Source organism: Gopherus flavomarginatus, chromosome 7 (assembly GCF_025201925.1).
Source record: "Gopherus flavomarginatus isolate rGopFla2 chromosome 7, rGopFla2.mat.asm, whole genome shotgun sequence".
NCBI lineage: Eukaryota > Metazoa > Chordata > Testudines > Testudinidae > Gopherus > Gopherus flavomarginatus.
Window position 1 is genome coordinate 115,357,073 of NC_066623.1, and position 12,573 is coordinate 115,369,645.

The window sequence follows — 12,573 nt, forward strand, 5'->3', positions numbered from 1 at the left end:
GAGAGGAGAGGAGGGACAGCCCCAGCTGTTGCCCCTGGGCAGAGCAGAAGGGGGGAGTTCCCATGCTGGGGTGGGCAGGGGTCACACAGAGGGCACGGGTGCACCCCAGAGGCAGGAAGGCCTGGGGACTGCGCCGGGGGGGGGGGGTGGCCCTTGGAGGTATGGCTTGAAATGAGGTCATAGCCCAGGGGCAGACTCGTTAGACTGCGGGAGCATGGGAGATGGGGCAGCAGTGTGGGGCAGGCTGGCAGCCTCCTTTGTCCCCCCCCCAGGCACAGACTCAGTCACATGGTCCATCACTTTATTGCTACAAAAAAATACAACTGTACAAAAATAGAGTTTATCCAACTTTACAAATGCAAATACCGGTCAGAATAATATAAAAGGGGGTGGGGGGCATGGCTGCCGGCCACAGGCCCAGGCCTTCGTAGCCAGCAGCTTTACAGCAACAGCCTCCCCCCCAGCCCCGCCCCACGTCCGGCCCAATGTCATAAATAGGAGCCGCCGCGCGAGACCAATAAATAAATAACTTAGAGTAATAAATAGTCAGTGCCCAGCATGGCTGGGGGGTGCCCTGCCGTCCCAGCTCCCCTGCATGGGCACCAGCACTGGGCAGCCGACACTGCTCCCCATGGGAGCAGACACAGGCTGCCCAGCCCCACAGCAGGGGGTGCCCATGCCTGGCTGTGGTCTCTGCCCTAGCCTGGGTCCCTGCCACCTGCAGCCCCGGGCTGGCACCTGCTCCTCTGCCAGCAGCCCTCAGGCCCCCAGCACTTTCCTCTGCTGCAGCCACTCTGATCCCCAATGGGCCCCCAAGGACAGCTCCCTGCCCCCTACCCCCAGCTGCCCTCTCCCAAGGGGCCAGGGATGTTTTCCAGAGGGACAGAATGGGATGCCAGGCCTGCCTGGTTTCTAGCGCCCTGCACCTCCTTTCCTGGGCTGGACGCTCAGCTCCAGCTTCCCCCAGCAGGCGAGAGGAGGTGGGGAGCACCTGGGAGGCCCCTGCGCCCCTTCGCTCCCACAGCACTGGCAGCTCTTCCCCTAGAAATACAGGGGGCTAAAAACTCCCCCCCGGGAGTGGGAGGCTGGTCCTGGGTTTAAATCCCAGGGAAAGGGACCAGGCCACAAGCAGCTAGGAAGGGTGCACCCCAAAGCACAATGAGGAGTCTGTCCCTTTATGGGGCTCAGAGGTCAGCACAGCCTTTCACACTGCCCCAGCCCGGGCCCTGGGGCCAGCTGCCTCCACGCACTCTGCAGCTGGGCTAGTGCCAGCTGGAGCCAGGGGACAGTGTCCTGCAGGGTCACGCATCCCCCAGGGCTCGGGACCAAGCAGGGAACCCATGCGGCCAAGGGCCTAGCCTGGCAGCTCTGCCCCTAGTGCTAGGGGGTGCAGCTGGACCAGGAGAGTGCGCACAGCGGCTGCCTGGTTCTCACACATCAGACTCTGCAACAGATGCGCTCAGGTTCCCAGCCACCAGCCTGGGCAGTGGGGGGTCCCGGAAGCCCGTTGTTGAGCTGGGACCAGAGCGGACGCCAGCCCTGCAGCTGGCACTCCAGGGAGGGTTGGGCAGGCCATGCCAAGCAGACGAGGATGGCTGTTTGGCACTGGAGCCGACAGCTCAGAGGCTGCTGAGTGAACATGGCAGAGCAGTGAGCAGAGCCCAGCTGGCAGGCTCCCTGCCAATGCTTGGCAAACTCCTGGGTGCAGGTGGCCAGTGACTGTGGAGGGAGGGGCGGTGTTCAGCCCAAGCAACGAGACTCGCCCTGCTGCCACCAGCCCCACGCTGGGGGTCCCGCTGCCCGCCGGTCTCAGCAGACAGGACTCCTCTCCAAGCGCCCGGGGCAGGGCAAACTCGTCTCCCCACTGAGCTGCTCCTCTGGCAGCCTTTGCATATCCCCACATGCCATGGGGCCCCGAGTCTGGGCAGCGCCAGGCAGGCAGTGCCATGAGCTTAGAGTGGGCACCGAGCCTGCAGCCCAGTCAGCCGATGCATTTGCACTCAGCCGCAGAGAGCTTCTCCACCGTCTGCCAGGTGTTTTGCACATTCATGAAGGAGACGGCTTCGTAGCGGGTGGGCCGGCAGCAGGGATGGCTGGCCACGTGGCCCGGTGGGCCTGGCTTGATGGCCTTCTCCTGCAGCAGGGTGGCCAGTGTCAGGTCGTAGTTGCTGCGGCTGCGGTGGCAGGACCCGCTGCAGTACTTGAAGGGCACAATCTCATCCGAGTCAAAGCCCAGCCCCAGGTCGCGCACCTTCACCATCAGCCTGCGGACAGTGCAGTTGGGGCCGTCCCTGCGTCGGCCTGACTTCTTGCCTTTGGCGGGGCCCAGCGGCGAGCGCTCAGCCCGGAGCAGCAGGTCCTTGGCCAGCTCCCCCTCCCCGAGCCCCGCTGCTGTCACGTTGTCCCCTGGGAACACAGGGTAGTCAGCCAGAGTATGTGCCCCCCACTCCTTCCTGTCCCCAGAGGGGCTGTCTGATGCCAGCGGGACCTGCAGCATAGGGAGCACCCACCTGCCCACGCACACAGCCAGGGCTCAGAGCGGGCAGGTAGATGCCACGTGGCTCCCGTGGCCAGGACTCAGTCCTAGTGACAGCCTGGGGTCAGGTCCCACTGTCCTGGGCTCCGCCCATCCCCTCCTGGGGTGGCCAAGGGCCCTTTGGGAGGCACACTCCTGCCTCAGCTCTGGGGCTCAGGGTCACCAGGAGCCTGCCCCCTCCCAGTAGCCCTGCTGCCTCAGGCCCCGAGCAGTGCTGGGGCCCATGGGGCTCTCTGTTCCCGGAGCGTGAGGCATGACACAGGGGCACAAGGGGCCTGCCCTGTCCTGAGCAATACTGACCCCAGGCCCCCTCTAGTGCCTGGCCCGTCTCCTGCCCCATGCCCTGCCGCTCACCCCTCCTCCCATACCCACACCTACCGGAGAGGGGGCTCCAGACTGCACTGAGCGGTGCCTCCAGGCTGTCCTCTGCTCCAGGGCTGGCAGTACCCATGCCGCCTGCAGTGGGTGCAGCCCCCAGGGTCGTGTTGCGGTGCCAGGTGTGCGGGGTTCCCGTGGCCACGCCGCTCAGCAGTGACAGGATGGCAAGGGCACCCCACAGTGCCCCCTCCTGGAACACAGCACAGACTTAGCATGGCAGCAACGCGCACAGGGTGCGGGCTGGGGGCATGGGGCACTCCATACGGCGGCCCCAAAGGCAGGGCTCCCAGTCCGCCCAGGAGAGGGCCAGAGCTGGGGTGGGGCAGGAGAGGGCAGGCCAGGGGAGGGGGGCAGGGCCAAGGCTGCATAGCCCTTGCCTGGGCCCCGCTGCCCCCAGCCCTCTGTGCGTTGCTTCCCGTGGGGCTGCACTCACCCTGGGCCTTTGGCACAGAGTCCTTGTGGGGGGGGAGGCCGGCCCCCCTGCTGGCTGCTCCATCCTGTCTGCAAACACAAAGATGGGGGTGAGTGTGAATGCCCCTAGGCTGGGGATGCCGGGGAAGGAAACCCACCCACAGGGCTTCTCCACCCATCCCACTCGGCCAACCACGCCCTGCCCTGGACACATGGCACCTTCACCCCTCAGCCCCACATGCCTGGCCCCTGCCTCGCTCCGGACAGGCAGCGTTCCCGGGGGGGGCTGGACTAACGTAAGGTGCGGGGGTCAGGACACAGCTCCCTCTAGCCTGTTAGTAAACATAGCCCCATACCCCCCCGCCCACAACATCAAACCCCCCACCTTCCCCTCACTGCCCTCCACCCCAATACTGACCCCCGCCAACACCCCATACAGCCCTCCGACCCCCAATATCCCCCTCGTGGGTCCCTGGGGCTGTAACTAGCAGCTGGCCAGCTCATGGGCTCCCAACAGGGGTTAGTGCCAGTGCTCTGGCCTGGGCCCTCTTCCCAGGGCCCTGGGAACGTGGCTTCCCCTGACTGGCACAGGCTGGACTGCCAGGGTCCCCCTGACAGGAGATCAGGGTACTGGTGGTGCCGTTCCCAAGGCCCTTCCCTGGGAACCTTTTCCTTGCTCAGGGTGGGACCCGAGCTCAGAGATCCATTAGCGCTGTGGTCTCTAGGTGCCAGAGTATGCCCAGCTCTGCCAGTCTCATGTCCACAGCCCTGCACCCAGCTGCTGTGACCCACATGAGAGGAGGAGTCATGCCCAGTGGTGGAGGCAGGGAAGCTGGGGTGCCAGGGTTCGGGCAGCAGGACCATGGGGGTGGCAGGGGGTGCAAAGCCCTGCAATGACCCTCCCTCTCCAGGGAAACCCCACAGGCAGGGGAGCCCACCATGCTGCCAGAGCCAGTGTGAGCATGGCTCCTTGTGGGGAGGGCTGCGGGGCCATGGATGGCTTCCCACCCAACCCCTCTGATCGGGCTGGGGTGGGAACACAGGCCCCAGGGCTGTCCACAGGCAGCATGGGCTGGCAGAGAGCCTCCAGCTGTGGGTGCTGCAGGCAGGCGGGGGGCACCATGTGACCAGCCAGCCCGGGACAATCCTGCCAGCCTTGCTCAGGCCCAGCAGCCCCTGCTATCTGAACCTGGCCTGCTGCGCCCCCCCCCAGGAACCGCCTGCCTGCCCTGCCCGCTATGGGGCCAGCTGGGCAGGCACAGGAGGCTCTGCTCTGCCACAAAGGCAGAGGGGACCAGCTCCAGGCCTCTTTCCCATGTGGAGCACACGAACCCTGCAGCCAAGGCAGGATCTGCAGCCAGAAGGCACCATGTCCCTGTCCCCATAATCTCTGGGCAGGAGCAGGCTGGGCCAGAGCATGGGAGCCGCTTCCTGAGCCTGGGGGGAGCAGGGGTGTCCCAGAGCCCACCAGCTCCTCTGGGTAGCCCTGGGAGGTGCCTGGGCAGCTGGAGGTGCCCCTAGCCCCAGACTCTAGTGGCTCAGTTTGAAGGCAGAATTTCGAGGGGGTGGGTGCAAGGTCCAGCTCTGCTCCTAGCCCCCCAAGGATGGGATGGGGGGCATACCTGTGCCCAGAGCACTGGTCACTGGGGAACCACACCCCCAACCCCAGGGGAAGCCCCCCCCCTTGCCTTCACACCAGCACCAGAGGAGGGAGGGAGTCAGGATGGAGCAGCCTGGGCCCCTCCTGCGCAGCATGTCTCTGGCAGGCTCATAGCCCAGTCAAGAGGGTTTAACTCCTCACTAGCATAACTGAGGTCCTCCTCCATAGGAATGGCCAGTCCTTCTCTGAATCTGGTGGCCCTCTGGAATCTAGTGGCAGTGAGTTCCACGGGCTAATCCGGTGCTTCCCCTAGTCCTACCCATCTCTCCTGGCTTCGACCCAGGTCAGTGCCATGCCCTGAGCCCCTCCTTCCCCTAGTCTTGCCGTGCTTTGGAGATGCCAGGAGCAGAACAGGGGAGCCCGAGGAAGGTGCCTGAGCACACTAGAGACCAGCTCTAGGACACTCATCCGATGGGCACCAAGTCCCTGAGCAAGCCAAGCCAAACCCAGCAACAAGCTACCCAGCAGCACCCCCTGCACAGAACATGGCCCAGCACCAGATGGTGCCTTCTGCCACGGCAGCTGGATTCCCACATCTCTTCAGGGCGGAGCAGATCTCCTGGCCATAGACCCATGCTGCATGTGGCGCCTGGCCCTGCCCCTGGGCTGCAACCCACACACACACCCCTCTCTGCCCAGCTCCGCCCGTTCCTGCTCTGTGCCCGGGAGAAGCAGGAGAAATGGCTGCTGCTGGGCGCTCGAGCAGCCGGCTAGGTGCAGTGAGTATTAACTGGCCATCCCCAAGGACCCGCACTGGATCACCCACAATGCATCACAACTGGGGGCCTGTGCATGGCTGCGAATCAGGTCTCATTGCCCCTGCCCGGCCATGGCAGGACAGGCTGGCCTGCATTTGCAGACTGATGGCTGGTGACGGATGGGCACCACAGGAGAAAGGGGACCATCAAGCCAGCCCCACGAGCAGGATGCAGGGCGTGGGTAGAGGGATACGCCCCCTAACCCCAAGCCCAGCACCTGCATCCCTGGCCTGGCCTCTGCCCTGACAGGAGAGGGAGGAGAAGTCGGGCCCAACTCCTTGCGCCCACATACAGCAGCCAGGCAGGCATGTGGCCCACTGCCAGCAGATCCACAGAGCAGAAAGCCAGCCAGGTACTTACACAAGTGCCCTGGCTCTCAGCACATAGGCAGCTCGTCACATCCAGCTGGAAAGCTTCGTTATCTGGGGACTGCAGCTGCTCCCCACTCCACCCATGGCAGGCCCCAGGTCAATGGAGACGGGCAGTGCCCTCTTTACCTGCCCTACCCAGAGCTAACCCCTCCCCAGTGGCTGAGCTGCCTTCCCATGGTCCACCCGGCTCGGCCTGCATCCCCAGCCCTGGAGCTGCGGGAAGGCAGAGCGGTGCTGGCAGCAGAGCCGTGGCTGGAGCTTGGCCAAGGGAATCCACAAGGGCCTTTGGCAACCCCCTGGGTGGCGACCACTCCCTCCCCAGCCCAGCAACTGTCCTGGGCCAGCCAAAGCAGTTCAGACCCTCTGAGCAGTGTGTGGAAAGCCACATGCCATCCCTGTGACTTTCCCAGCCCCAGGCAGCCCGGAACAACGCCTGGACTCGGCCCCAGCCCCCACTGTTTGTAACCCACTGGGCCAAGGCACTGCAGCTGCACAGGAGAAAGGAGATGCCAGCCTGAGAGAAGAGGGCCTGGGCCAGGCCTTTGCAGTGGGTACCTAGCCCATGTGCCAGCCCTGCTCCGAGGCCCAGTGTGGAGCGAGTGCTGTGGGCAGTCAACTCCGGCTGGGCCCCTCCGAAGCCTCAGGGGAGACGGGGCCCGGCCACATCCCCTCTGGCTGTGGGGCCAGTGCTGCTAGAGATGCCAGCAGGGTCTCTGCCCAGCTGCAGCTGGTCCTGGGGGTGGTTGGGAGCCTCCCTGCGTGGGGATCTGGGCGCCACCGGCCCTGCCAGGTTGGTCCCACTCCGGTATCCCACGGCTGGCTGAGCTGCAATTCTCCACTAGCCCTGTGGGTGGCAGCACAAACCCAGCCTGTGCCGGCCCTTCACCCTGTCACTCTCAATCCGGAGAGAATCCCCCCTTCCCCATCCCTTCCCACGCCCCCGGGGGCCAGCCAGCCCCACATGGACACCTCCAGTCCCACACTAACTGGCCAGCACCTCACAGGCGGGAGGATCCGCAGGGGCCAAGGGGCACCCAGCGACCCCAAGTGCTGGCAGACATGAGCCTCCCGGGTCACCCCCCTCGACGCAGCGAAGGGGATTCTGGCCCTAGCCTGACCCGAGGGGGATGGGCGGGTCGGGTAGGGAGGCGAACGGGCAGTCGGTCACCTGGCAGGGTGCCCACACGCTGCCCACGCCTCACCCCGCACAGCTGCCTTGCCAGAGCCAGCAGAGGCTGAGCTCAGAGCCCAGCTCTGCTGGAAGGAGCGATTCCACCCCTACCAGCTGTCAGGGGCTGTGGGCAGCAGAGGGGGCCGCCGGCTCCCCGCAGGCCAGGCGTGCCCACCTGTGCCAGACACTTGGGGCAGAGCTCAGAGCAGGGCACTGTGCCCCGGCAGTGCAGACACCCAGAGGCCGGGCGGGCAGCTTCTGCCCCTCCCAGGAGCAAACCCAGGACAGACCCGAATCTGCTCCAGCAAGAATGGCTCCCCCTGCCCCCCATTAGCTGTGCCCACACCCTCGGGGACTGGGATGGGGGCAGAGTCACACCTGGGGAAACACAAGGACACACAAACCCACAAGTCACCTGCCTGAGGTGCTGGCCCAGCCGTCTTCTCAGCAGGCCTGTTAACTGCAGCCGCCGCCCTGGCCTCAATCACCAAGTCACAGGAGACCTGAGCTCTGGGCTTGTCCCCCTGCCGCTGGGCAACAGAGACAGGCAGGTCTGTGGGAAATACCTGTCCCGGGAGCCCACCCTGGTAGGCTTGGAGCTGTCCACAATGGAGGACAGGACAAGGTCACGCCACCCCGTCAGCATGGAAGGGCAGCTGGTCCGGATATGGGATTCCCAGCCCCTCCTGCCACGGGAGCCAGCCTGGGGCTTCTCCTCCAACAGCTCCTCAGCCTGTGGATTGGAACGTGCCACTCCCAACCCGGTTCCCTGGCTCGACAGGCCCATAGAGAATAGCTCCCGTAAAGAGTACCTTGCTGGTGGGGTGACAGAGCACGGCACGGCCGGCCCTGCTTGCCAACAGCAGGTTTTAGTGACTCAAGTGGGACATAACACAAAGGCAGGCAGCCGGGGGGCGACAGAAGGGAAAGGCCGGGGTGCCTGGAGCCTCTGTGGGAAGGAAGGGCCCCAGCATGGTGCCCATGGCTGGGAGGCTGCTCACAGCCGTGGGATCAAAGGATTGAGCCAGACAAGGTGCCTGGCAAAGCACAGGGAGGGTGAGAGTGCACATGGCACCATTACAGCTGCCAGCTCACAGCACTGCAGGCAGAACCCAGGCTTCTGGGCCACCAGCCCCGCGGAGTGCAGAGGGCCAGGTGGGCAGTGCGGAAGGAGGCCAAGGGAACCAGGTGTCACAGGAGGAACTGGCAGAGGCAGAGCAGCCAGGACTGGAGGGCAAAGCTGGGGGGGCTGCAACAGTCAGGCAGGCAGTGAGCAGAGCACAGACTTGTCCAGGGCAGCAGGGTCGGCGGGAGGGGCAGGAAGGCTGGGGAGGGAGGACAGGCCCCTTGAGGGCTGGAAAGCAAGTGCCACACCTGAGCAGATGCAGCACAAGGAGGCAGGACAGCGGCGTTATGAGGGGGACAGAATCCTCGAGCCTCAGGTACCCGGTACCCGCAGAGACAGGAGAGCTGGGCGCTGGGCAGTCGCTGCCAAGCTCTGTCCCCTGGAGAGCGGCTGCTCACATCGGGCTGGCTCCTCCTCCCTTTGAAGCTACACCTGCAGGCTCCTGGCTCCTTTTCTCTCTGCCAGACCTGGCCATGGAGCCCAGCATTGCCAGAGACGCTGCCCGGGGGATTCCCAAGAAAGGCAGAGAGGCGCTGACCCGAAGCCGGCGGGGGTCATGCAGACCGTGTGGCGTGCAGGCGAGGCACATTCAGACACAGCCCACGCCGGAGGAATGACGGAATCGGGCTGGTGGCTCGTGCAGGAAGGCAGGCCCCGGGCAGGGACTGGGGGCGCTGGGCTGGGCCCAAACCATGGCACTCCCTTGGGGCACGTCAATGAGAACCCCACGTAACCCGCACCCTCTCTATCCTGCTGCCCTGGGCTCCGCCAGGCTCCAGGGATGGACCGGTGAGTGCTTGGTGCAGAGGGGCTGGGGTACCCAGAGTCACGGGGGAGCCAAGGCCCCGGGGCCTGCTCTGCAGCTGTGGTGTGCTGGAGACACAGGGTGCATCCTGCTCACTAGTCCCAGGCTGCAGCAGGGCAGATTCAGGCTACAGACTCTTTGGGACGCACATCTGCCTGAAAGGACGCCTGGCCCCTGAAAATGAATGCGCACCTCTCCGGCCCTCCCCCTCAGCCTGGTTGTGCTCTGCTGGCTGGAGATAGGGCCAGGGTGTGTGTGTGTGGGGAGTTCCATGGGTGGCAGCCCTCTCCTCAGATATACACTGCCAGCCTCTGGCTAGCATGACCTCAATCTGCATGCTGGGAGGGAGACACTGTTCTCCCCAGCCCCCAGCAGCCTCCAGGCTCCAAAGGGCAGCGCAGGGGGAGGGGGAGACCTGCTCCAGGAGCTTTGCTGGGGCAATCCCACCTAAGCTCTGGGGGAGCCAGGTGCATCCTGTTGGAGACCAGGGCTGCTGGGGGCCGTGGCTGTGACTCTAGCCCTCCTTGGGTCTCCTGGCTGCTGCAGAAAGAGGATTGTGGAGCTACCTTCCCAGTCCCCAAGTAGCTCCAGGGCCACGCCTGCTGCTGCTCAGAGCTAAGTAAAGCCAACACGCTTCTGGTCACCATCAATGCCACCCCAGGGCTCTGGAGAGCAGCAGTCGAGCAGACCAGGGTCCAGGTAAGCTCAGCAGACAGCTGCGGGGGAGGGGAGAGCAGTGATGAGCAGCAGCAGAGATGCTGGAGCTGGCTGCAGGCTCAGGCAGACCACGCTGCATCAAGCTCAGCAAGCGGGTGCTAGTTAGTAGGATTAGCTGAGTGTCTGCAGCAAATACACATTCATTAACTCTGCCAGAGATCTGGAGAAACCGCCACCCCAAGCTTCTTGCATGCCCTTTGCCCTGACCCTCAGGGCTCTCCCCAGTCTTCACTGGGCCTAGACACCCATCGCAGACAGGGAAGGACAAATTGCCCAGGCCTGATGGAGGGGGAGGCACTGGGCACTCCCAGCAGGTCCCTGCCAGTGACTGATTTCCACAGACCGCAAGGGCGATGCAGCGAAGGAAGGCGGCTATGGGCTATGGGACAGGGTCCCTGGTCCCTCCTGCTGGAGTCGGGGAGGAGAGGAAACCTTTGAGCCAGCTGGAGAATCGTCCCTGCAGACCAGAGGATGTTTACATCCTCTTCCCTCCCAGGGGCTACAGCCTCAGGACGCCTCATTCCCACACCAGGCACGGCTGGAAGAGCGACCTGGGGCTTCCCCTCTCCCGGCCTCCGCAGGCAGCACACTGCAGAAAGGGGCTGCAGAGCCGTGCGTTGCCCGGACAAGTCAGAGCTCCAGCTGCTGCTCCGGGAGAAACTTTCCAGAGGAAGGGAGGAGGGAGATTTATGTTTACGTTCCTACACAAACACTTCGAAATGTCAGCGTGAAGCCTTCCATGGGCTGGAAGCGGCCCAAGGGCCTGGTGTCCTGCTCACCTCACAGACAGACGCCCAACGCCTCCAGCACGGCTCACGCCCGCCTGCAGGGCTGTCTCCACGGGGCCCAACTCACCAGCTCCGTGGCTGAGATGGGAACCCAGCGCCCAGCCCATCCTCCTGTGTGGGGCCGACCCAACCACAGCCTCGCATACCCCCTAAACCACAGTCAGAGCCCGGGGTGGCACCGAGCAGCCCCAGGACGGCCAGGCTCCCGCAGCCCCAGGCTCTGCCCACAGCCAGAGCCCAACAAGAAGCCTTGTGCTAACCCCACTCTCCAGCCAGGCCAGGGGAGCTGGCAGGTCAGGCTGGGTGAGAGTCAGGAGTGACTCCAGGCCGCTCGCTGAGGGTGGGGGCGCGAGCAGGAGCGGTGCCAGGGTTTTTGGCGCCCTAGGCGCAGGGCCGGCTTGCCGGTCCCACAGCTCCGGTGGACCTGCTGCAGACGTCCCTGCGGAGGGTCCGCTGGTCCCACGACTCTGGTGGACCTGCCGCAGGCGTGCCTGTGGATGCTTCACTGGAGCCGCGGGACCAGTGGACCCTCCGCAGGCACGCCGGAGCAGCCTGCTGCCCTCCCAAATCCTGGTGCCCTAGGCGACTGCCTAGGTCACCTAAACGGAAGCACCGGCCCTGGGCACAAGGAGGCACATCCCCAGCGAGATATGTCCTGGCAGGTTTCCACAGCCCGGGGCACGTGCACAGGAACTCAACCGTCAAGTGGCCGATGACAGAACTGCCAGGTCCCTGCCACCCATAGCTGAGGCATGAATCAACCCCTGGGAACCAGAACATGAGGCAGCACGGAGGCCCCTGCTCTGCCCCACGCTGCCCCCTTCTCTCGTCCCCGAGTCCGCCGGCGAGGGCTCTGGAGAGGGACACCAGCACTCCCTCGGGGCCCAGAGGTGCTACATGGAGACACACCTGCCCCACAGATCCCGGGCCAGGGCACCTCCAGCCTAGCCTCTGCACCCACCCCTTGGGCAGGGGAAGGAAGTGTCCTGCCGGAGGTGGTCCCAGCAGGGCTTAGCCCACCCAGCAGAGCCCCAGGCTGCCCCTAAGGCTGGGAAGGAGACGCTCTGCAGGGCGGGGGGGGGGGGGGACAAGGCACAGTCCCAGGGAGTGGAGGAGGGAGGCCCCTGCCCCAGCTAATCTGGGCAGCTGCCAGAGGCTAAACAGGGGATTAGCCCGCAGTGGCTCCGCTCAGCTGGGCCCAGCGTGTGAGGCCACGTGTGCCTTGACTGGGGGCAGCCCCAGAGTGACCCACCTCAGGGCCCCCCCCCCCTGCACACAGCCCAGGGCAGGCTGCACACAGCAACCCTACCACAACCCCCCGGGGGCGCGACCCTCCCCCCTCCCCGGGGGCGACTCTACCACAACAGCTCCCGCCCCCACCCCGCGGCGGCGCGACCCTACCACAACAATCCCACGTTTGCTGCCCGGGGAGGGCGGCTGCAGCTCGGGTCTCAGTCTAGGGAAACGGCTGCAGCGGACCCCGGCCTGGGAAACCTCCGCCCCCAGCCCCCGGGCCCGACTCCACTCACCGTGCGCGCCGCGAGCCTGCGGAACATGCTCCGGGGGTCGCGGCTGGGACGCGCCTCCCTCTGGCCCCGGGCACCGGTCCCTGGCGGGCATCGAGTCCGCTCCCTGCGGCCGCCAGAGGGACAAAATCACCGGGGTTCCTGACCCGACCAGCCCGACCGATGGACACCCCCGTCCCGGGACCGACAAACCGACCAGCCCGACCCCCCCCCGTCCCGGGACAGACCGACCCCCCCGGACAGACGGACCGACCCCCCCCATCCCGGGACAGACCGACCGGCCCGCCCCCGACCAGACCGACCCCCCCCGAGTCCCGGGACCGACC

At 65.4% G+C, this 12,573-nt stretch overlaps 1 protein-coding gene across 1 annotated transcript; it reads right to left on the reverse strand.

The window, feature by feature from the left end:
- Positions 1-318: 318 nt before the first annotated feature.
- ARTN (artemin) lies at positions 319-12,341 on the reverse strand. The gene is made up of 4 exons (XM_050961264.1): positions 12,251-12,341; positions 3,348-3,415; positions 2,915-3,104; positions 319-2,406 (listed from the first exon to the last, which is right to left on the reverse strand). Exons 1-4 carry the CDS (start codon positions 12,339-12,341, stop codon positions 1,982-1,984), a joined length of 774 nt encoding a protein of 257 aa, XP_050817221.1. The 3' UTR covers positions 319-1,981.
- Positions 12,342-12,573: the final 232 nt, after the last annotated feature.

What these genes read in the sequence shown, in the direction of transcription:
- ARTN (XM_050961264.1), bottom strand. Translation starts at nt 12,341, where the DNA reads ATGCCCGCCAGGGACCGGTGCCCGGGGCCAGAGGGAGGCGCGTCCCAG. An exon ending in GCAGGCTCGCGGCGCGCACG is followed by an intron (nt 3,416 to 12,250) that starts GTGAGTGGAGTC and finishes TTGTGTTTGCAG; the next exon opens with ACAGGATGGAGCAGCCAGCA. An exon ending in CTCTGTGCCAAAGGCCCAGG is followed by an intron (nt 3,105 to 3,347) that starts GTGAGTGCAGCC and finishes GCTGTGTTCCAG; the next exon opens with GAGGGGGCACTGTGGGGTGC.